Raw genomic sequence first — 22,948 nt, 5'->3', positions numbered from 1 at the left:
GCAGGAATGTCAGAGGAGGGAGGATCAGCTGCGAGCTCCATCCTTTGGCTCGTAAGGGCTTGGTTCTGTTAATAGTTAGAGATCAAAACATTCAGTCTTTTTTATGGCTGAGAAAATAGATCTATTTTTACAACAAATAGCCTGGCATCAAACAGCTGAGAAAATGAGCTAGTTCACACTGCAGAACAAAACAATTTTGCCATGGCATGAAGGAGCTTTTTCTTGTTAAATATCCGACAAGTTCAGAAATCTGTAAGCTCAACCTCCTTTACACAGCGAATCCAAATACAATCAGTGCTTTATAACCACTTCAGGCACATCTCCAAAAGCAATAAAGCATCTGATAGAGACTTTTAAGTCAGCCTTAGTGTTTTACTCAGAATTAGCAATCTGAAGGAACCATTTTTCTTTACTGAGGGAAACAAACACCCACTGCCCTGTCTGAAAGATGCTTTCAAGACAAGCAAATGTTTTAAATGCCTTTTATGCCACCAAATTCTTCTTTCATAGCCTATTAAGATACTAAAAGCAAACGAGATTTTTTCTGGGGATCATTTTAAGGAAGATGAGCTAATAAAAAGGAAAGAAGGAGTTAAGGCCAAAGCAATCTTGAAGGTCAGCTGGGTTGTGCTCACTGCTTCAAAGCACACTCTCTTTCTGGGCCTGTCTTCAGAAGGTCACTGCACCTAGGTGTGCTAGTTTGAAGCAAGCTGGAATGTTTTGGTAACAGAACTAGATAACGGGCAGTGAAATGAAAAAAAAATTGTGTCTACTTCTCTCACAGTCACGCTGAGAACTCTGGGAAGAAGAAGAAAACATTCTCCATTTTGTTCTCTCACTCTTGCTTTGGCTTTAGACCTGGTCACATCTCATTAACCCTGCTCCTACTAACCTTGCTCCCTAACCTCTTGGCTGCACCTCTTTTCTTCCTGAGAACTGGGGTAAGGTTGAGAGGGACGGGGGGAGGTGTTGGGGTGGTTTGAGAGCCCCTCCTGGGGACTCAGGTTTCTGGGAGGGGAGTTGTGCTTTTGTATTGTTTATCCTTTGTATATTTCTGTATATAATTGTATATAACTGTATATATTGTAAATAGCTGCTTGTAAATTCTGCTAGCTGTAAATAAATTGCTTCATCTATATTCCCAGGGTCCGTCTGAGTTAGCTGGGGCAAATTCAAAAGTGTGGGGGGGCGGGGTAACCCCCAAACCATCACATTTTTTATTGGCTTTCCCAACGTGGGGCTAGATATTTCAGTGAGTGGAAATTAGCTCTGGGAATTAAGATGAAGCTAATCAAGCAGCTATTGTACTTGGTGGGGATTGCTGTGTGGCCTGTTTTCTGGTTTTTTGTGTACAACTGGATCAAAGATCAAATTGGTTATTTCTTGCTTCATGTAGTTTTTAAGAAGGCTAAAGTTAAGCTTTCAAACATGTTCTGGAGCTGGGGTGATTTTATTCTTGGTTATGCTGGTTTTAATATCTCTGAGAATATTACCAAGGACATTACAGGAGCTCTGGTCAATAATGTGACAATCAATGGAAATTCTGCTTTAAATATGGCTCTAATGAGAGTTATTCAGCCTAAGACAGGAATTCCAACTGTTTGTATAGGTACATGCTCGTGTAAAACTGTTTTTCTTCTCACAGTTTTTAATATTTGCCTCATGATTTTAATATTCATATTAATTTTGGCATTATTGGTGAAAAATTCTAAACCAGTTTCTGTAAGAGCTAGGAAAAATTCTGTGTCTCAGAAGCAGTCTCTTTCACAGCAAAACAAGGGAACACAGTCATCGGCTTCCCCCTTGCCAGCCTCTGCCCCTCCTTCTCCAAGTGCTGGGAACACAGCCAATGTTCCCGCCACTAACGTAAACAATGATAGCAAAAACAAAAATAATGGTCAGAGTTTAGCAGGAGCCTCAGGAGCACAGACAGGTACCCAAAATCAGAATGTTCCTAGCAAAAATGAAAACAAGTCAGGGTTGGCAGGCATCCCAGGAGGACAGGCAAACAATCCCACTAATGCTAATGCTAATGCTGGTAACGCTAGCCCAGTCAGTCCAAATCCTAATGACACCAGCTCAGCCAATTCGAACCCCCAGCCAGCAGACCAGAACCAAAATCCTCCTGTTAAAAGCAAGGCAGATCTGAGCTCACAAGCTCCAGGTCAGACCCCTAAGGATTCAAACCCTCCAAGTCAGACTCCTAAAGATTCAAACCCTCCAGCAGACACATCCAAGTCTGTTGCTGCTCAGGCCCTTCTGGCACCTGCTAAGGCAAAAGCTAAGACAAAGAGTGGTTCGCAGGAGGATGTAAGACAGGGGACCTCTGGTGATCAGCAGCAAGAGGAGGAAGAGGAGGCAGTTAGTCTGCGAGACCTTGTAGATGTGCTGAGACAACAATACTCAAGTGAGAGGAGTGCTGTGAGGTTAGCTGCCAAGAGAGAGGATGGTTCCAATGAGTTCAGGAATGCTATGAGGAAGGTTCTGTTAGGCCCGGCACCACCAGAACAACAGGAGGAAGAGGAGGAAGATGACATCCAAGGCTCCAAGGATCCACTCAGAGAGGTCAGGGAAGTTAGGAAGGAATACACAAGGGAATCAGGTGAGCCAATCCTAAGCTGGCTAGTGAGATGCCGTGGCATTGGTGCTAATGCCCTGCAGGTAGGAGACAAGTCGGCCAAGCAGCTGGGACCACTCACTAAGGAGAGTGGAGTGGACAAACACCTAGCAAGTCCTCTTGGTAGGGTTAGCTTGTGGACACGCCTGCTGTTGGCTGTGGCTATGAGATATCCTTCCCGAGATGATTTGCCATGGGCTGCCAAGAAGTGGAACACTGTTGAGCAGGGAATTAAGCTTCTGAAGGAGTTTGCTGTGAAGGAAGTGCTTTATGGAGATCATGGCACTCATGAGCCTGATGATATTCCTTTGGGAACAGGTCTCATGAAGAAGCTGATTAAGCTTGCTCCTTCATCCTATGCTAACATCTTGGCCAGTAAATTTCTAGCAAGGAGTGATAATGGAAGATCTTTCACTGTTGGTGAATTCACTGATCAGCTCAGGCAGATTGAGGACAGCTTGTCACATTCTGGCCTAATCTGTGCCATAAAAACTATGACTACAGAGATTAAAGATACTATGAAAGAACTGAAGGAGGATCTTAAAACCTCAATTTCCAATCTGGTCAAGGATACCATTCCTGCATCATCTGAATGGGTGCATGTTTCTGCAGTGAGGAACAGACGCCCACCTCCTGCAAGGCAATTCCAGCCTAGGAGGAGACAAATTCCACCTAGACAGCAGCAATCACGTGCGTCACTGTGGATACTTCTGCGTGACACATACGGGGAGAACATGAACAAATGGGATGGTAAACCTACTTCAGCTCTTTCAAAGAGGGTCAGGGATCTGCAGAGTGGCAGAAACAGAGGCAATAATGCCAGAAAAGTAGCTGTCACTTCTTCGGCTCCTGAGAGCAACTGCAATTGTTCCAACAGTTGCAGTTCCTCTCGCAACAACACCAATCATTGTGTACACCCTACATGCCATGTTCAGCATTAGGGGTGCCCTGCCTCCAGCCAGGAGGAGGAAAGGGATAGTGGAGAGAACCGAATCTATTGGAATGTATTCATTAGGTGGCCTGGCAGTTCAAGAGTTCGGAAATACAGGGCTTTAGTTGACACAGGTGCTCAGTGTACTTTATTGCCATCCAATTGCAAAGGGACAGAGTCCATTTCTATTTTTGGAATCACTGGTGGATCTCAAGACTTAACTAAGATACAGGCTGAGATCAGTTTAACTGGTAAAGAGTGGAAGACACATACTATTGTAACTGGTCCTGATGCGCCTTGCATTCTGGGAATTGACTTTTTGAGACAAGGTTGTTTCAAAGATCCTAAGGGTCATAAATGGGCTTTTGGAATAGCATCTGTAGAGATTGAGGATGATAAATTGAAATTGTCTGTTAGACCTGAACTTTCTGATGAATCTGCAGTTGTGGGACATCATGACATAGAGGACCTGGAAGTGCCAATTGCAACTCAAACTGTTCATCATAGGCAGTACAGAACTAACCGTGACTCTTTGTTGCCCATTCATCAGCTGATTCGTCAACTGGAGAGTCAGGCTGTCATCGAGAAAGCTCATTCACCTTTCAACAGTCCCATCTGGCCTGTGCGCAAACCTACGGGCGACTGGAGACTGACAGTTGACTTTCGTGCCCTCAACGAGGTGACGCCACCCATGAGCGCAGCTGTGCCGGACATGCTGGAACTCCAGTACGAGCTGGAATCGAAGGAGGCTAAATGGTATGCAACCATAGACATTGCTAATGCTTTCTTCTCTATTCCCATAGCAAAGGAGTGCAGGCCTCAGTTTGCATTCACCTGGAGAGGAATCCAGTACCAGTTCAATCGTTTGCCTCAGGGGTGGAAACACAGCTCAACCATCTGTCACTCAGTCATCCACAATGCACTGGAGAAAGGTAAAGCTCCAGAGCACATCCAGTACATCGACGACATCATTGTGTGGGGCCAAACTGCTGAGGAAGTCTTCGAGAAAGGTAACAAAATCATTGACATTCTGTTGCAAGCAGGTTTTGCCATTAAGAGAGACAAGGTCAAAGGACCTGCCAAAGAAATTCAGTTTCTGGGAGTGCGGTGGCAGGATGGTCGCCGTTACATTCCTCAGGATGTGATCAACAAAGTCTCTACCATGGCTGTTCCCACCAGTAAGAAGGACACACTTTCTTTCCTTGGTGTGGTGGGATTTTGGAGACTACACATTCCTGGTTTCAGTCAGATTGTCAAACCTCTGCATGATGTGACTCGTAAGAGAAACAATTTCGAGTGGGGACCTGAACAACAAGCAGCCTTTGATCAGATCAAACGAGAAGTAGTCCATGCAGTGGGCTTGGGTCCTGTGAGATCTGGTCCAGACATTAAAAACATTTTGTACACGGCTGCCAGTGACAATGGTCCAACTTGGAGTCTTTGGCAGAGAGCTCCAAATGAGACACGTGGTCGTCCTCTTGGTTTCTGGGGACGTTGTTACAGAGGTTCAGAGACAAATTACACTGCAACTGAGAAAGAGATCCTAGCAGCCTATGAGGGAGTGAAAGCAGCTTCTGAAGTGATTGGAACTGAGTCACAATTGCTTTTAGCTCCTAGACTGCCAGTTCTTAACTGGATGTTCAAGGGCAAAGGTTCATCACCACATCATGCCACAGATGCAACCTGGTCTAAATGGATGGCTTTGATAACCCAACGAGCGCGAATGGGTAATCTTGACCGACCTGGTCTGGTGGAGGTGATCACCAACTGGCCGGAAGGCACAGACTGTTCCAAACCTCCAGAGGAGAAAATAACTCGTGCTGAGGAAGCTCCTCCCTATGGTGATCTCTCTGATCAGGAAAAGAACTATGCTTTGTTCACAGACGGTTCCTGTCGTCTTGTTGGGAACAAGCGAATATGGAAGTCAGCAGTTTGGAGTCCTACCAGGAGAGTTACCGAAACGAAAGATGGCGAAGGAGAATCCAGTCAGTTCGCTGAGGTAAAAGCTGTCCAACTTGCTCTTGATGTGGCTGAACATGAGAATTGGCCTATCCTTTACCTCTACACCGACTCGTGGATGGTAGCCAATGCTCTATGGGGTTGGCTGAAGGACTGGAAGAAGAATGGTTGGCAGAGGAAAGGAAAGCCTATTTGGTGTGCTGATCTATGGCAGGACATTGATGCACGGCTGGAGAGAACTCCAGTGAAGGTGCGGCACGTAGATGCACACATGCCTAAGAGCAGAGCAACTGAGGAACATCACCACAACCAGCAGGCAGACCAAGCTGCTAAGATTGCTCAAGCTGATACCAACTCTGAACTTGACATTGACCTTGATTGGAAACACCGAGGTGAGCTGTTCTTAGCTCGGTGGGCCCATGATTCATCTGGACATCAAGGCAGAGATGGAACATACCGATGGGCTCGCGATAGGTCAATTGACTTGTCCATGGACGCTATCACCCAAGTCATCTATGACTGTGACATTTGTGCTGCTATTAAGCAGGCTAAGCGAATCAAGCCCTTATGGTATGGTGAGAGATGGTCAAAGTACAAGTATGGTGAAGCCTGGCAGATTGACTACATCACTTTACCTCGATCTCGTTCTGGCAAGCAGTATGTGCTGACGATGGTAGAAGCCAGCACTGGATGGTTGGAAACCTATCCAGTTCCACATGCTACTGCACCTAACACCATTGTTGGTTTGGAGAGACAAATCTTGTGGAGACATGGAACTCCAGAGAGAATCGAGTCAGACAATGGTACTCATTTCAAGAATAATCTTGTGAAAAACTGGGCCAAAGAGCATGGTATTGAATGGATCTATCACATACCCTACTATGCACCAGCTTCAGGGAAGATTGAACGCTACAATGGTTTGCTGAAAACCACCCTAAAGGCCATGGGGGGTGGAACTCTGAAAAACTGGGACAAGCATTTAGCAGAAGCTACCTGGTTGGTAAATAGTAGAGGTTCAGTAAACAGAGCAGGACCTGCACAATCAGATTTAGTCCAAACAGTAGACAGTGATAAAGTTCCTGTTGTACGTGAGAAGAATCTGTTAGGGAAAGCTGTTTGGGTATTTTCTCCTTCAGGCGAAGGGAAACCTGTCCGAGGGGTGGTTTCTGCTGAAGGTCCTGGTCATACATACTGGGTAATGCAGGAGAATGGTGAAATCCAGTGTATTCCACAGAGAAATTTAACTTTAGCTGAGAGAGTTTAAATTCAAGTTGTTAGGAGTTTTCTGTTCTAGGTAACATCGGCGCCCAACACTGAGAGAATCTACAATAGAATCTACAGTACGTGAGCACGAACCCAACATCACCTGGGAGTCCCTGTTCTGAGCTTTTGAATCACCTACATCTGATTGAAGTGTGAACTGAACTTGTATATATTGTTTTAGTGTAAATATTGGTTTAGATTAGATTGGATAATTCTCAGCGATACTCTGAGCGAAGTAGACAAGGGGTGGATTGTGCTAGTTTGAAGCAAGCTAGAATGTTTTGGTAACAGAACTAGATAACGGGCAGTGAAATGAAAAAACAATTGTGTCTACTTCTCTCACAGTCACGCTGAGAACTCTGGGAAGAAGAAGAAAACATTCTCCATTTTGTTCTCTCACTCTTGCTTTGGCTTTAGACCTGGTCACATCTCATTAACCCTGCTCCTACTAACCTTGCTCCCTAACCTCTTGGCTGCACCTCTTTTCTTCCTGAGGACTGGGGTAAGGTTGAGAGGGACGGGGGGAGGTGTTGGGGTGGTTTGAGAGCCCCTCCTGGGGACTCAGGTTTCTGGGAGGGGAGTTGTGCTTTTGTATTGTTTATCCTTTGTATATTTCTGTATATAATTGTATATAACTGTATATATTGTAAATAGCTGCTTGTAAATTCTGCTAGCTGTAAATAAATTGCTTCATCTATATTCCCAGGGTCCGTCTGAGTTAGCTGGGGCAAATTCAAAAGTGTGGGGGGGCGGGGTAACCCCCAAACCATCACACTAGGCTACAATTCCAGAGGCAGGCACACCTCCTAGTAATTTCACACATTTAGAAAATGCCAAATGATCTATGCAATATTAAATAATGTGCATATTGTAACAAATGTCATGGCACTTAAAAAAAATCTCCCCTCACACTGCGACATTGAAACTTAATGACTTGCAGCAAGGAGACTTCAGCTTTGTCTAGAGAGAGAAACTGAACAGAACACAAACCAGGTACAAATGCACCAATCATAGAATTGACCAGGTTGGAAGAGAGCTCCAAGACCATCCAGGCCAACCTAGCACCCAGCCCTGGCCAATCAACCAGACCATGGCACTAAGTGCCCCAGCCAGGCTTGGCTTCAACACCTCCAGGGACAGCAACTCCATCACGGCCCTGGGCAGCCCATTCCAATGCCAATCACTCTCTCTGCCAACAACTTCCTCCTAACATCCATCCTAGACCTCCCCTGCCACAACTTGAGACTGTGTCCCCTTGTTCTGTTGCTGGGTGCCTGGCAGTAGAGCCCAACCCCACCTGGCTACAGCCTCCCCTCAGGTACTTGTAGACAGCAATGAGGTCTGCCCTGAGCCTCCTCTTCTGCAGGCTGCACACCCCCAGCTCCCTCATGCAGCTGGCAGATTTACTTCTGAGTTCTTTTTAACATTTGTGTTATTTCAGGAGCATTTTTCATTTAATTTTAATGCTAAGAATATTTTAACACAACCACTGCTGCACCACAACTGAATGCAAACATACCTGCTTCTACAGGAATTGGTTTCTCTAGGAGAAAAACTGTCTGCTTCCAGTGTGTTTTGGTACACTGGGGACCAGTTGAAAACAAGACCTGCAATGGAGGAGTTCAAGAGTTTGATTAAGAACAACATTTTTGATATCACACCACATCAATCAATTACCAAACACAGGCACATGAAGTGTTTGCTACAGCGACAGAGAACCACTGCCAAACACCTTGAGGCAGAATAAAATGCAAGCCCACCCTCCTGTCTCAAAGGGTTTTTCAAATGCTTAACCCCAAATACTCACCCTGTTGTGACAGTTCTTCTCAAAAAAGATATCAAAATAGCCAGCAACTGCCTGTTAAATGCACATAAAGGAACAACAGTGACACTCGAGAAAAAGCCCATCACTAATAGATACACTTACTGGGGTTTCTACTCCATTTCGAGCCTTCACTAAGTGGGATGAGCTTAGCCTGATGCCAGAAATCTGAAGTCAAAAATATCAGCTGTCATCACACCTCTGACAGCATTCAACTCACTGTAATGGCCTTTTATTACAGAGCAAATTTTAGGCTGAGTTTGCAAGACAGCCCCCACTCCCTAACTGCTCCTAGACTTTATGTATTCACAAAAAGAGTCCTTCAGAGGTGCATAAAATTCAGTGCTTGTCCCTAGGGCTCACTACACAGCCAGACAGTATAAGGCACTCTGCATGATGTGTCCACGCTCTGCATAGCTTAACACTGCTTGCCACTAAAGCTCCCTCTGAACAGAGGCAGGCAACATTTCCTTCCTCTGCTACACACCCAGGATCACACACAGGATGTTAGGGGTTGGAAGGGACCCAAAGAGATCATCGAGTCCAACCTCCCCTGCCAGAGCAGGACCATACAGTCTAGCTTAGGCCACACAGAAACACATCCAGACAGGCCTTGGAAATCTCCAGGGAAGAAGTCTCCACAACCTCTCTCAGAAGCCTGTTCCAGTGCTCTGGGACCCTTATAGGAAAGAAGTTCTCCCTTGTGTTGAGCTGGAACCTCCTGTGCTGGAAGTAACACCCATTGTTCCTTATCCTATCCAAGGGAGCAAGAGAGCAGAGCCTGTCCCCTATTCTCCAGACCCCCAGCCCTCACATATTTATAATCATTTATTCACTGTAGTCTTTGCAGCAGTTAATAGCTTCTTAATAGTAACTCAACATAGGGTACCCTGGAGCAGTTCTTCCATCCCTCTCACCATCCCATTCCTAACCTCTAAAAGAGCCTCTCTCTTCTCTACAGAATCCATCAGTGGGACTTTGCTTCCAGGTTGAAGAGGGAAAGAAATACAGAATGGCTGCATGTTGAACAGTTTACTCACATTGTTAATTACACAGACTTATAATACTGGTCTGCTTTTGGACAAAAAAATGCTTGTGTGAGTCCCAGAAATTCAAAGCATACAAATAATGATCAAGAAAATGTTAGTAAGAAACACTCCAGTTTCACCTCTGAAATCCTGTCCATGCTCACTCTTATTTGCTTTCTACCATCTCTTATGAAAAGGGCAAAGCAAACCCAGGGGCCAAGGCAGTTCTGCTTTCTATTACATGTTGGCCTGAAGAAATGACTCAGAACAGAGCTTTTGAGTCACTCCAGCTGCAGCAGCTGAGGAGTGTCTACCCCTGTGACAGCAGGAAGGGGCTCTCCCCACGTCAGCTGCAGCACATTCAAACAAGGTATGCACCAACTGATGGTATCCTTCCTCTCCCAGCTCCAGTGTTTCTCTCCTGCTCTAAGACTAGGAAGCTCGCTGCTCTGAATATTTACAAAGGCCATGCTCTGTAGCTTGGCCTTCACAATACCCCAAAACTGTTAAGGGAAAGAAGTCAAACATGCTTCCAAATTGAAGGTAACAATCTGAAAGGCACAGGGCTACAGAAACCATTCTGCTGGTTTTCCTCTCTGGTCTAAATCCAGAATGGATTTCACTCACAGAGTACTGAAGACAGTGCCTTAAAGCAAATTCATTCTATGCTGAAGCCCCTCTATTAGCTTTCCAATCCAAGAGAACTCCAGCTAAGCCTGGAAAGTTCCACATTTCAATCTGGGCAAACATTCTTAACAAAAACAAGCCCACGGAACCAAGGAGACACCGAGGAACCTGTGTGACAAATGAGCACCAGATATTGGAAACTCTGACTTTTCTGCCCCTTAAGTATAGCCCTGTCACTCAGTGCTGCGAATCTCAACCCCAGGTGAATTACAGCCTTGTCTCCAGGATGCCTGCTTGAGTAAAGGTTTTGACAAAGTTTTATTGACCCATCAGACTACTTCTATTGATGCATGATCTCTTCTGGATGTTAGTCAGAGATCTGCTAAGTCAGAAAAACATTCTTCAGTCATCAGGTCAATACTGTTGCTGTGTTTACAAATAAGACCTAGGGTATCATTACTGGAGAAAACAAGGCAGCAACAACAAAATGCACTCAGAACTGAGGGAAAAACCCCTGGCTTCCAGAGAAAACGAGGCCATAATGCTACAGTTTGGATCACAAAGCTAAAAGCTGCAAGCAGACATACCTGAAAGGAATCACAGAATCATAGAATCAACCAGGTTGGAAGAGAGCTCCAAGCTCATCCAGTCCAACCTAGCACCCAGCCCTGGCCAATCAACCAGACCATGGCACTAAGTGCCCCAGCCAGGCTTGGCTTCAACACCTCCAGCCACAGCCACTCCACCACCTCCCTGGGCAGCCCATTCCAATGCCAATCACTCTCTCTGCCAACAACTTCCTCCTAACATCCAGCCTAGACCTGTCCTGGCACAACTTGAGACTGTGTTCTCTTGCTCTGTTGCTGGGTGCCTGGCACAAGAGACCAACCCCACCTGGCTACAGCCTCCCTTCAGCTAGTTGTAGACAGCAATAAGGTCTGCCCTGAGCCTCCTCTTCTGCAGGCTGCACACCCCCAGCTCCCTCAGCCTCTCCTCCCAAGGCTGTGCTCCAGACCCCTCACCAGCCTTGGAGCCCTTGTTTGGACACGTTCCAGTACCTCAATGTCTCTCCTGAATTGAGGGGCCCAGTGCTGGACACAGTAGGGGCCTCTCTTCTCCCGAGTTACAAATGACAGGACAAGAGGAAACAGCCTCAGACTGCATTGGGGGAGGTTTAGATTGGATATTAGGAAAAAATTCTTTCCCAAGATGAAATTTCAAGCCCTGGATCAGGCTGCCCAGGCAAGCAGTGCAACCACTACCCCTGGAGATATTTAAAAGATGTGCAGACATGGTGCTTAGAGACATGGCTTAGTGGTGGAGTGACAGTGCTGGGTTAGTGGTTGGACTATGATTTGTAAGGTCTTTTCCAACCCAAGTGATTCCACATCACTAGCAAAGTATTCCTCATATGCTAACTTGTTTCTAAAATTCATTATAGAATCACAGAATGGTTTGGGTTGGAAAGGACCTCCAAAGGTCATCCATTCCAACCCCCCTGCAGTCAGTAAGGACATCCTCCACTACAGCAGCTTGCTCAGAGCTTTGTCTAGCCTCACCTTGAGTATCTCCAGGGATTGGGCCTCAACTACCTTCCTTGGCAACCTGTTGCAGTGTTCCAGCATCCTCATGGTGCAGAACTTGCTCCTCACATCCCATCTAAATCTTCTCTGCTCTCATTTCAAACCATTGCCCTCATCCTGTCCCTGCAGTCTCTCTGCAACCTTCTTGTAGCCCTCTTCAGGGACTGGAAGGCAGCTCTAAGGTCTGCCCAGAGCCTTCTCTTCTGCATCCTGAACACCCGCAGCTCCCTCAGCCTTCCCTGTAGTGCTGAAACGTACGTTCCAGACCTGTTACACTTAGGCACATCTCAGTGAAATAATTCTGTGAAAGCCAAGTTTAAAACATTTTCCTTTCATTTCACTCTTGAGCACTACCACAAATTGCAGCAGCTGTAACAATCAGTCACTGACTTCTATTAAACATGTGAGGCAACAAAGAAAGACATTTCCAACGTGTACAGCTTGAAGGCAGATTAAGTTCTCCCTTCTTGTAAAATTTAATGCATGCAGCTAGGCAGAAAAATATGAGGGGAGAAGAAATAAAATCACTTACAAGTGGCATACCAGAAGCAAGCACAGCCACAAGTATATTAAAATGGCCTATAGTGCTGGCCAGAGTTTTATTAATGGTGGCATACAAGGAGGCAAACTAAAGAAAAGGGACAAGTAAATAACCCCTCCAAATTCCTGACTGCTGTGCAGCTGCTGCCGTGGGTTTCTCGTTTGGTTGGTTGGGTTTCCTTAAGCACAACTTACTTCTTCCACTGCAGTTTTCCTCACCTCTTTGCTCCACTTTTGACAGCTCATTTACAACCTCACTAATGACTAATCAGCAAGAACCTAAGCCTTCTCTGGGAGAATCTCTCAAGTGCCAATTTCTTGAATCTCATGAAAGAGGAAAACAAAAATAATGACTTCTAGGCTGATAATAAATAACTGCAACTCCAACCTGACACATGCTCTAGCCTCAAAGGATGTTAAATATTAGGAAACACTGCAGAAATATTATTCTTCCTGGTGGCAAATAAATTGCTAGGAGAAAAGCAAAGCTATCACGACAAAAACTCCAACCTCCAAACCCAGTCTCTGTATTTACACCCAGGGAACTAAGAAGGTTAAATAATGAACTAAGGAAGTAATTAGGAAGAGATGTGCATTACTGAGGCTGCAAAGCATCACCTCATAAAGGTCCGAGAGTTCACTCAACTAAGAGTAAAATGGTCCTGAAATTACACAGTAGGAGCCACCAAATCCCACCTGGTTTTGTCAAAGCCAAGTTTTGATGAAGGGTCCATGCTAAGTATCTTAAGGTCTTCATCCATCTCTGAGGGTTTCTAAGGTGTTAATAGAAACCTTTGAAAAACCAGTAACTGAAGCATGTGCTTCAGTAAGGCAGTGCTCTTAAACACCTTTTCCTTCCCTCCCAAGCAAATTAGTTTGAGCCTTTTGCTTCTCCCACTATTCATGTAACATGTGCCAAATAGAACCATGGAACGGTTTAGGTTGGAAGAGACCTCAGAGCTCATCCAGTTCCAACCCCCTGCCATAGGCAGGGACACCTCCCATTAGAACAGGTCACTCAAGGACAACCTGGCCTTGAACACCTCCAGGGAGGTTGTGGAGCACAGAATCACAGAATGCATGTGCTCCACAACCTCCCTGAGCAACCTGTATCACTGTCTCACCACCTTCACTGGAAAGAACCCTTTCCTAACATCCAGTTTCCATCTCCCCTCTGCCAGTTTAAACACATCACTCCCTGTCCTGTCAATACAAGACTTTTTCAGTAGTCCCTCCCCATCCTTCCTGTAGGTCCCCTTCAGGTACTGAAAGGCTACTATAAGGTCTTCTTGAAGCCTTCTCTTCTCCAGGCTGCAGAGCCCCAACTCTCATAGCTTGTCCTCATAGCAGAGCTGCTGCAGCCCTCTGAGCTTCTGCTCATCAATACATTAAAATCACCAACTGATTTACCACGTGTATTAGATGAGTATTAGTGTATATTATTTAACTTCTCCTGCTTGAAGCCCTTAGCTGATGAACAGGAAGGAGGGCCTAAATTTTAAATCAAATACAACTGAACACTAAGGCATTTTTTTGTTTCTGAAGAAAATGGCTGGCTGTGCAGGCAGCATTCTAAGAGGACAAAACAAATGAGGCTGCTTGATTCCTTCTGAGAGCTGGCAAAGGCAACCTTACCAATTCACTTAGGAGCAAGGAAATTAAAAATTATCAGCATTGCTATCACCTACAGCGAGTCATTCATCATTCCTGCTCTTCACTAGTATCATGTTCCAGCAGTGAGTGGCTACAACAAATACAATTAGACAGCTGGCCACAGAAGTGGGAGATAATGTGCTTTTGATGGAGTTTATCCAAGCATGGAGATGGAATGTTTGTCATCCACACAGCAGAGCCTCTGCCTTTTCATCACAGGGAAAAGAAACCCCTCACCGTTAAAAACCCAACAGTTCTGTGCTTGAAGACGACTGAGAATCTGTAGATCACTCTAGAGGAGGCTACCAATGATTAGAGCAGAAGGACAGATTCTGCTTTGTAACAAGAGAAAGCAGCCTTTCCTTTAAACAGCACCCAGGCATTCTAGGTGTGTTCCACTGTGCCCAACTTCTACCTTCAACATTTAGTTTCTCACCCGAGCTTGGAATTAAAAGCTTATATGCTAATACTTACTATTGGCTCCCAAATGGAAGAGTGGACACTAAGAAATGAAACTGTCTGGCATTTATGATGATTTTTAACAGAGAGGCCTCCTTAGTCAAAATTTCCTCCAGTCACCTCAATTTCCTTTATCCTCCTGAAGATTTTAATACATCAGTCACGTCCTCTGCTTCATTATCCTTCTTTCAGCCCCCTCCCTCCCACTTTTTATACACATCCCCTGCTCTTTGACAAGATCTCCTGGGAGCAATGAAGAGATACTGCCATTTTCCTCCCAGGAGATATTTGTATTCAGCTAGAAAAGATCAACCCTGATGGACTCACAGGGGAAATGCTCCCAAACAAAAGGGAAAGTTTGTCAATTGATTTCTACACTGTGAGTAATCACCATTATATTTTATCTCCAAAGCTCACACAGTGATCAAGTCAGAATACAATTAATAGAATACTTTCCTAGCAGCATCCACTAACTGATATTAGCCAGATGTCTCATTAAAATCAGCAGTGACAAACCCCAGCTCTTCACTAGGAAAATGCACTTTTGCAGGCTAATTACATTTATTTTTGGCCATTATCTCTGAATGAAATCAAGTCAACTCACACCACAAGCACTTGGAAACAATTTCATGGAATGTCTGCATGCAACTGCTCCATGCTTTGAAAAATCTTCACTCTCCAAAAGCTAAAATAACCATAAACAAACTCAATGCTGGAAGATGCTACTTTGTGGTAAGCCACAGGAGGGATAGCAGACAAATGCACAGAGAGAAAGTGTGCTCTGAGACAAGAGCTTGCAAGTGCCCCAAATAACTTCTGAAAGACAAAGCACCACATACAAGGTCCCGTTGAAAAATGTGTCTGTGTTTTCCTCAGGCTTTCCAGGTGCAAGAGGAATGTTCTTCTTCAAGACTTAACCGACTGAACACCTGGAAGAAAAATCCATCTGGAGGAATGAGTGTTTTTTTAAGGATATGGCTCAAGAAATGTTTTCCAGGATCTTCTGCAGCTCACTTAAGGTGCACCTACAGAGACACACCAGCCTGACCTGCTCTGAACATGACTCAAGCAACACTCTGCTCAAGTGGCTTTCTTTTCAATCATACCTAATTATGACCAGTTTCACCTTCAGTGTTCAAGACAAGACTGGGTGAGGCACTTAGTGCCTTGGTCTGGTTGGTTGGCTAGGGCTGGGTGCTAGGTTGGACTGGATGAGCTTGGAGGTCTCTTCCAACCTGGTTGATTCTATGATTCTGTGAAATCCACCCGGAAGTGTTCTCCAGAATAAGAACATAAATCAAGTACAGAGAAATTACAAAGAGGTCAGCTTCTCTGAGGAGAATGAAAACAAGCACAGAATTTCAGAGAGTATATGCTCAAGGGAGAAAAAAAAACAACCCAACTAACCTCAAACAAATACACCACCAAAAAACCCCAAACAACAAACCAAAACCCACCAATAACAATCCTCCCCCCCCAAAAAAAAAATGCCAACAGAAGAACCCAACCAACAGACAAAACCCTGAGGGCCAAGTAAGGTTAGCATTTAGAGGCATTTAACATCTTGCCACAGAAATGAGAGGTGCAGCCTCTGCTGCCTGAGGGGTCCTGGGCTGTTCGAAGTCATAATGGAAGTGAATGTGTTTAGCAGCTGGCACAAGGACTGCATTATGGCTCTGGTTCCTGCAAGCTTTTACAGCTCACTGCCCTGGTACCAAAACCATGCAAACAGATTGATAGAAGGAAGCAAACAACCCCATGCGGATGCACTCCTGTGTGCCCTGCCCTGGGTGATCCTGCTTTGGCAGGGGGACTGAACTTCATCTCCAGAGCTCCTTCCCAGCCCACATCACTCTAGGATTCTATTATGCAATGACCACAGCAACCAGCTGGACCCATTCAGTGCTGAGGAGCAGATATTTGTGTCCTTTACCTCCTTGCCAAGTCACAGCACAAAACCACCAGAAATCCTGTGGCAAAACAGCAGGCACTCAGGGGCTCATTGCTCAGCACCTTATTGTTGTCTACAACTACCTAAAGGGAGGCTGCAGCCAGGTGAGGGTTGGTCTCTTCTGCCAAGCGACCAGCAACAGAACAAGGGGACACAGACTCAAGTTGTGCAAGGGGAAGTCTAGGCTGGATGTTAGGGGAAAGTTGTTGGCAGAGAGTGATTGGCATTGGAATGGGCTGCCCAGGGAGGTGGTAGAGTCACTGTCCCTGGAGGTGTTGAGGAAAACAGCCTGGATGGGGCTCTTCGTGCCACGGTTTAGCTGATTGGACAGGGCTGGGTGCTAGGCTGGACTGGATGATCTTGGAGGTCTCTTCCAACCTGGCTGATTTGATGATTCCATGACTCTGGTTCTGACTGCAACACTGGTCTGAAGTGTTCACTTGTCTGATAATGCCAACACCAGGCCTACGACAACCAAACCTGGTTTCACACTTCAATGGCACAGAAATGTCTGAGAAAATCCTGCTTTGAAATGAACTTCAGGCTACGAGCTAAAAACTTGTGATATACGGAAGCACACGAGGACAGATTGCAAAGTTAGGCTGTTATTTTTACTTTTTTAACACAGCAGAAGTATTTTTAAATGCTCATTGGTATAAAATACCAAAACCACAACAGAAAGCCATGAAAAAACATCTGGAATTCTGGAAAATGCAAGCAGCTTTCCCACTGTGTACAGAAGATGGAAAGCCAGAACAACAAACCAGAAGCAAAACAGAAAAAAAACATCAGCTGTTATTTCCAAAGGATAAATTGCAATCTTAAAGCATCTCCTCCAAAATTCTCAACATAAATAATGGACTTTTATTGTTCATTTACTGCAAGGTTAGGCAGCCTGATATGATGGATGAACTGTCAACCCCCAACTAAACTTCTACAATCCATCATAGAAAGAGTGGAAATTTCACTCAGTGTCAATAAACCTAGGAGATGAAGTGCAAAATACTGCAGAGTTCTGAGCATTTTTTAGAACCTGCACTCACCACAAAAAAAAATCAGAACCCCTGCTCTGCCCTCCCCTCCTCCCTGGAAGTCAGAGGATGCAGGTGTGCATCTTGATTTATAATCACAGGACAGAAATGAAGTGTTTGTAAAGGCCTAGTGCTAGGGAAAGGTGTGTTTTTACAGTAAGCTCTTTCACTCAGATGTCACAAAGATCACCAAGACTTTGTGAAGGTTTCTGTTTAATCACTCAAAAAGAGCCACACCATGAAAATGAACCCAGAGCTGCACTGGAGCTTGGTGTCAAATCAAAGCTGATCCTGTTCTGAGGCAAGTGGAATTACTCTATCATTTTCTGCCAACTAAAAATAGTTTGTTGGGTTTTTTTGTGTGTGAATATAGAATAAACATCTGAACAAAGCCCTTTTCCTTCAGAAAATGGGCTAGAGAACAAACCAGAATGACCCAAATGTGAAGCCTCCTTATGCTTCCCTCTCCTCAGCTACCTGTAACTCCTTTACTGGAGTTTCACTTCTGTCTCTCTTTACAAAAAGGCCTCCCTTGACATCTCTGTACTGCAGAAACAATTGTTTCAAGGCAAGGACTAGTGATAAATGAAGCTTAATGCATGCACTGTCTGCTAGTCCAAGGAGATACTGACTGTCCTGGCAGGCTAATAGGCCTATTAGATGTCCTGGCTTGCCCCACTATTCTGCTGATGGGGGAAGCAAGGGTGGGAGGGAAGCAAAGGCTTGGGCCACTATGTCCCCTCCCAAAGTGACAAACAGGTACACACAGGTGCTTAGGTATTTCTTGGTGTCTCACCCAAACAAGGGTGAGCAAGGCCTGGTGTCACCTAATACGGACAGCTTTGGGAATGCCATTCTGATTGGTGAATCTCTGTGGCCAAAGCAGCCACTGCACTGGGCAAATGATATAAACTGAGCTAAGTTGCAAGCAGATGAGCTGCCTCTGCCTCACTGCTCTTGGACAGCATGTTCTGCTCCGCCTTGTGTTTCAGACCAGCTTAGCTCTGGTATTTTGGGCCTGAACTATCTGGAAACTTCAGTGCCTCAAGTTTGGCAGGAGAAGGCATTAAGTGCCTCACAACGTAGTGAAAAGTGCCACTGACATTGTACTCTCTGCACATGTGCAAGAGCTCCTGCCTGCACCTCTGCAAACCTCCCTGCCAAGAAGAACCAGGATCAGTCAGAGATTGTCTGCCTCTTCCCCAGCACCCTGGAAAGATCTAGAAGCCTTTCAACAGCTGAGCAGTTCCAACACTGCCACAAAGGAGCCAGGGACTACCTTGAACTTCCTACTCCACTTCAGTGAGTAGCACAGACTTTCCCTAGGGCTCCAGGCTGCCAACTGGTAAGTGAGGCAAAGGCACTTTGTGGCTGAACTTTTCTAAATGTTCTGATTCTCCTAAATGAACGATCGCCCATAAGCATCCTTGTGAAGAGCTTCCCAACCAAAACAGAACTCAAATTTCACTCATCAGCATATGGCTGTGGGCAGGGCTGTCCAGAAATAAAATTACCTACACACTGTATAATTCTTGCCTCGATAATTGCCCCAACTAAATCACTGCCCACAGACGAGGAGACTAAAATTGTCTTACCGTACACTTTGTGCTCGTTGTAACAGTCAGGGTGAAATCTGAAGAGAACTCTGAGTCTGGAGTGGATGCAGTGTTGCAGTCAATATGCTGTAGAAAGGAACAGTACAGTCCTGTCAGTACCAGTGCTGAATTGAAGATCCTCCTTTGGATGAAGGTTGCCCAGGTGCACCCATAAAGAGACAACTATTTGAGGGTTCAGCTCTTCAGAAGTGACTCTTAAAATCCACCTAATCCTACCTGCACACTGCTAACATGAACACAAACCAAAGGCACCCAGGATGACAACACTGACACTGCCAGCTGAACTTGCAACCTCCAGTTCAGTATTTGACTTATTTATCGATTTTTTTTCTTTTTTTTTCTTTTTTTTTTAAGAGCAGTAAGCTTCAGTTTTCAGTTCACAAAAATCCCACCACATTTTTTCACTTAATGAAGGTCTGGAGTTAGGTACTCAGTTAAAATGCTTTATCCAACCATGTTGAAGTGAAATGCCATGTACATCATCAAGCAATATTTCTTGATGCTCTCTCATCTTTCTTTAGGAAATGTTTTGCTTCCTGAAGAGTTGTGTTGCAAACTATGAAACCCAATCAGCAGCTAACCTGAACACACACAATAAAATACCTTCTGGAATAATCATATGATGAATTGGAACCTTTTCTTCAACTTCCCCTCAAAAACACAACCCATTTGCTCCGTGAAATGGCTATTGATTCAAACAATTTACTTATAATGCCACTGTTGCTCAACTCATTAATTTTCCTACTTTGCACTGTAACTCCAGCAAACAGCCTCGTGCACTGACTCTAGGTTATTTTGAGAGCCATGGCTGCTAACGAGAACAAACAAGTATAAAAGCATTAAGCACAGCACTTAGGGGCAATGCTGCACGATAGCAGCATCTGCCAATCACATATACCTGAGCTGGACACTGCTCAGGATAGTACACGTTAGAAAGGGGCACAAGGATTACTACAGGTGAAGCATTTGGCTTCTAATATGCCAGCAGCTTGGGCACAGTTAAGCAGCTGCTGTTACCAGCACTTTCCAGGGCAAGAGTTCAAGGATGTTGCTAGGTCTTGTAAGAAAAAAGTTAGAGGCAGAAGCCCATTTAGAACTCAGGCTGGCCACTGCTGTTAAAGAGAATAAAAAATGTTCCTATCAATATGTTCATGGCAGAAGAAGGGGCAAGGACAACCTCCACTCCTTATTAGATGCGGAGGGGAAAACAGTAACAGAAGATGAGGAAAAGGCAGAGGTGCTTAACACCTTCTTAGCCTCAGTCTTCAATAGGGGGACAACTGGCTCCTGAGTGGGCAGATGGAGTCAGGGACCAGTATAGTCCTCCTGTAATCCATGGGCTGCCCAGGGAGGTGGTGGAGTCGCCGTCCCTGGAGGTGTTCAAGACAAGCCTGGGTGGGGCACTTAGTGCCATGGTTTGGCTTACTCGATAGGGCTGGGTGCTAGGTTGGGCTGGATGAGCTTGGAGGTCTCTTCCAACCTTGTGGATTCTGTAATTCTATTGGATGAAGCAATGGGTGACAGTGATTGATCCTCCACTGAAAAAAACCTTAAAGCCAGCTAGACTGACACAGCAACACTGAAGAAGTCCCCCTGCAACTCAGTTCCCTGACTGAGGTGAAAAGGCAAGCAAAGCAGAAGCAAAAACTCCATACTGCTGGGTGGGTTTTAGTTTTTATAGTTTACATTTCAGCTGCAAAACTTACACAGCTTGCACCCAACTAAAACATAAGTAAATTTGGGTTTGAATAGAAGAAAATGCAGGACAGAACAATCTAAATATGGGAAGATTATTAAGAGCTGAGAATTGGTAAAAAGGGGAAAAATAATACAAGTCTTGCAGTGTCAGCATCGAGGACCTTCCTGCATTTGTGTCATTCTGAAGATGCCAAAGCTCATAGGTGTGTTTTTAACCCCCTCCTCTACAAAGAAAGGGAACTTCTGACTACTAAAAATGTGAATACAGTACCTTAATAACCGTGGCTGTAGATATCAGTGTGCTTGGATCCAGCACCTCCACCACAGCTTCTGGAATGACAGCCTTCTTCATGCAGGACATGTCAAAGCCATAGACATCTTCCCAGAAAAGCAGCTTCTCTGCATGTTTCTTCATGTCCCCCACAGCTACTAGACTAATGCTGCAACGGTCAGGGTAAACTGGAACAACCCAAACACAGCTGTACTTAGACATTACTTTAGACACACACAAAGAGGACTTTTCCCCTTCTCTTTGAGTGATTAACATCTTAAAAGAACAAATCAAGTAACTTATTTCAGCTCTTGGAAAAACACTTTTCCTGCTACTGCATTTTCTGGAGCCCCATTTGTCTCCAGAATCATAGAATCAAGCAGGTTGGAAGTCAGCTCTGAGCTCATCCAGGCCAACCTAGCACCCAGCCCTAGCCAGTCAACCAGACCATGGCACTAAGTGCCTCATGCAGTCTCTTCCTGAACACGTTCTGGGACGGCAACTCCACCACCTCCCTGGGCAGCCCATTCCAAAGCCAGTCACTCTCTCTGTGAAAAACCTGTATCAGGAGCAGTGTGGGCAGCAGGACAAGGGAGGTTATTCTTCCCCTGTACTCAACAGTGGTCAGGCCACACCTTGAGTGCTGGGTCCAGTTCTGGGCTCCTCAATTCAAGAGAGAGATGTTGAGGTGCTGGAAAGTGTCCAGAGAAGGACGACAAAGCTGGTGAGGGGCCTGGAACACAAACCCTATGAGGAGAGGCTGAGGGAGCTGGGGCTGTTTAGCCTAGAGAAGAGGAGGCTCAGGGCAGAGCTCATTGTTGTCTACAACTACCTGAAGGGAGGCTGTAGCCAGGTGGGGTTAGTCTCTTCTCCCAGGCAACCACCAACAGAACAAGGGGACACAGTCTCAAGTTGAGCCAGGACAGGTCTAGGCTGGATGTGAGGAGGAAGTTCTTCCCAGAGAGAGTGATTGGCATTGGAATGGGCTGCCCAGGGAGGTGGTGGAGTTGCTGTCCCTGAAGGTCTTTGAGAAAAGCCTGGCTGGGGCACTTAGTGCCATGGTCTGGTCGATTGGCTAGGGCTGGGTGCTAGGTTGGACTGGATGATCTTGGAGATCTCTTCCAACCTGGTGGATTCTATGATTCTTACACAGTCTTCACTTTTGTGCTTTCCCCTCTGAGAATGTACAGAACACAGCAATGGCAGACTGACATCCGCCTTTTTAGCAGCTGCCTACAGCAAAGCCAGGCAACCTCTTGGCAATCTCCATCTCCTGTTGACAGGGAAAGATGCAAAGAACAGCTGCTATGAACAGGGTTGTCTATAGCATTTTCAAATACTAAGAGCAGCTCAATTAAATTTTCTATAGGTTTCTTTACACAAATTCCCTTGTTGTATTTTTACAGTTTTAAAGCTTTTAAAGCAACTTAAGTTGGATTCTTATCTGGGTCAGAGAAAAATGCCTACTCAAAAATACCTTAATATATCCATAAAGAGGTAAAATAAAGTGGCAGGTATTATTAAAACTGAAGCTGTTTCTCTTTTCTTCCCCCCAAAATCTGGTGAACTGTGAAATTAATTTTGCCTTCAGGTGTCCTTGAAATTGTCAGAATGAGTATGGGGAAATCACTGGTACAGCACAGTGAGTCAAAAAAGGGTTTGCCTTGTAAAATACTGAAGACAGAAGCAGTAGAAACAGAAACTGAAGACCGAAATTAGACCTTCTATATAAGAGTAAACTTAGCCTGAAAGAAACATCTTATACATATTAATGATAAAGAAGAGTCTTTACAGAAGCCTTTTTTAATAGGGAGACTCTACAGCAAGCAACCACCTTTGCAGCTAAACTTTATACCAACCTGGGTGATTGTATGATCTCTGGAGGTCCCTTCCAACCCC

At 45.1% G+C, this 22,948-nt stretch overlaps 1 protein-coding gene across 2 annotated transcripts in view; it reads right to left on the bottom strand.

Annotated features, from left to right (window-relative positions):
* PRMT3 (protein arginine methyltransferase 3) overlaps window positions 1–22,948 on the bottom strand; it is a 124,142-nt gene that overhangs the window by 6,060 nt on the left and 95,134 nt on the right. For both annotated transcript variants that reach the window (XM_064163055.1, XM_064163053.1), the window contains 4 exons: window positions 21,050–21,237; window positions 19,060–19,146; window positions 8,578–8,628; window positions 8,290–8,377 (listed from right to left, as the gene is read on the bottom strand). In XM_064163055.1, the coding sequence (XP_064019125.1) occupies window positions 8,290–8,377; window positions 8,578–8,628; window positions 19,060–19,146; window positions 21,050–21,237 (414 nt within the window). The remainder of the gene's footprint in view (window positions 1–8,289; window positions 8,378–8,577; window positions 8,629–19,059; window positions 19,147–21,049; window positions 21,238–22,948) is intronic.

Source organism: Pogoniulus pusillus, chromosome 24 (assembly GCF_015220805.1).
Source record: "Pogoniulus pusillus isolate bPogPus1 chromosome 24, bPogPus1.pri, whole genome shotgun sequence".
NCBI classification, from domain to species: domain Eukaryota; kingdom Metazoa; phylum Chordata; class Aves; order Piciformes; family Lybiidae; genus Pogoniulus; species Pogoniulus pusillus.
Note: the sequence above shows the minus strand (reverse complement) of the source record. Positions and strands in the feature narration are given on the sequence as shown.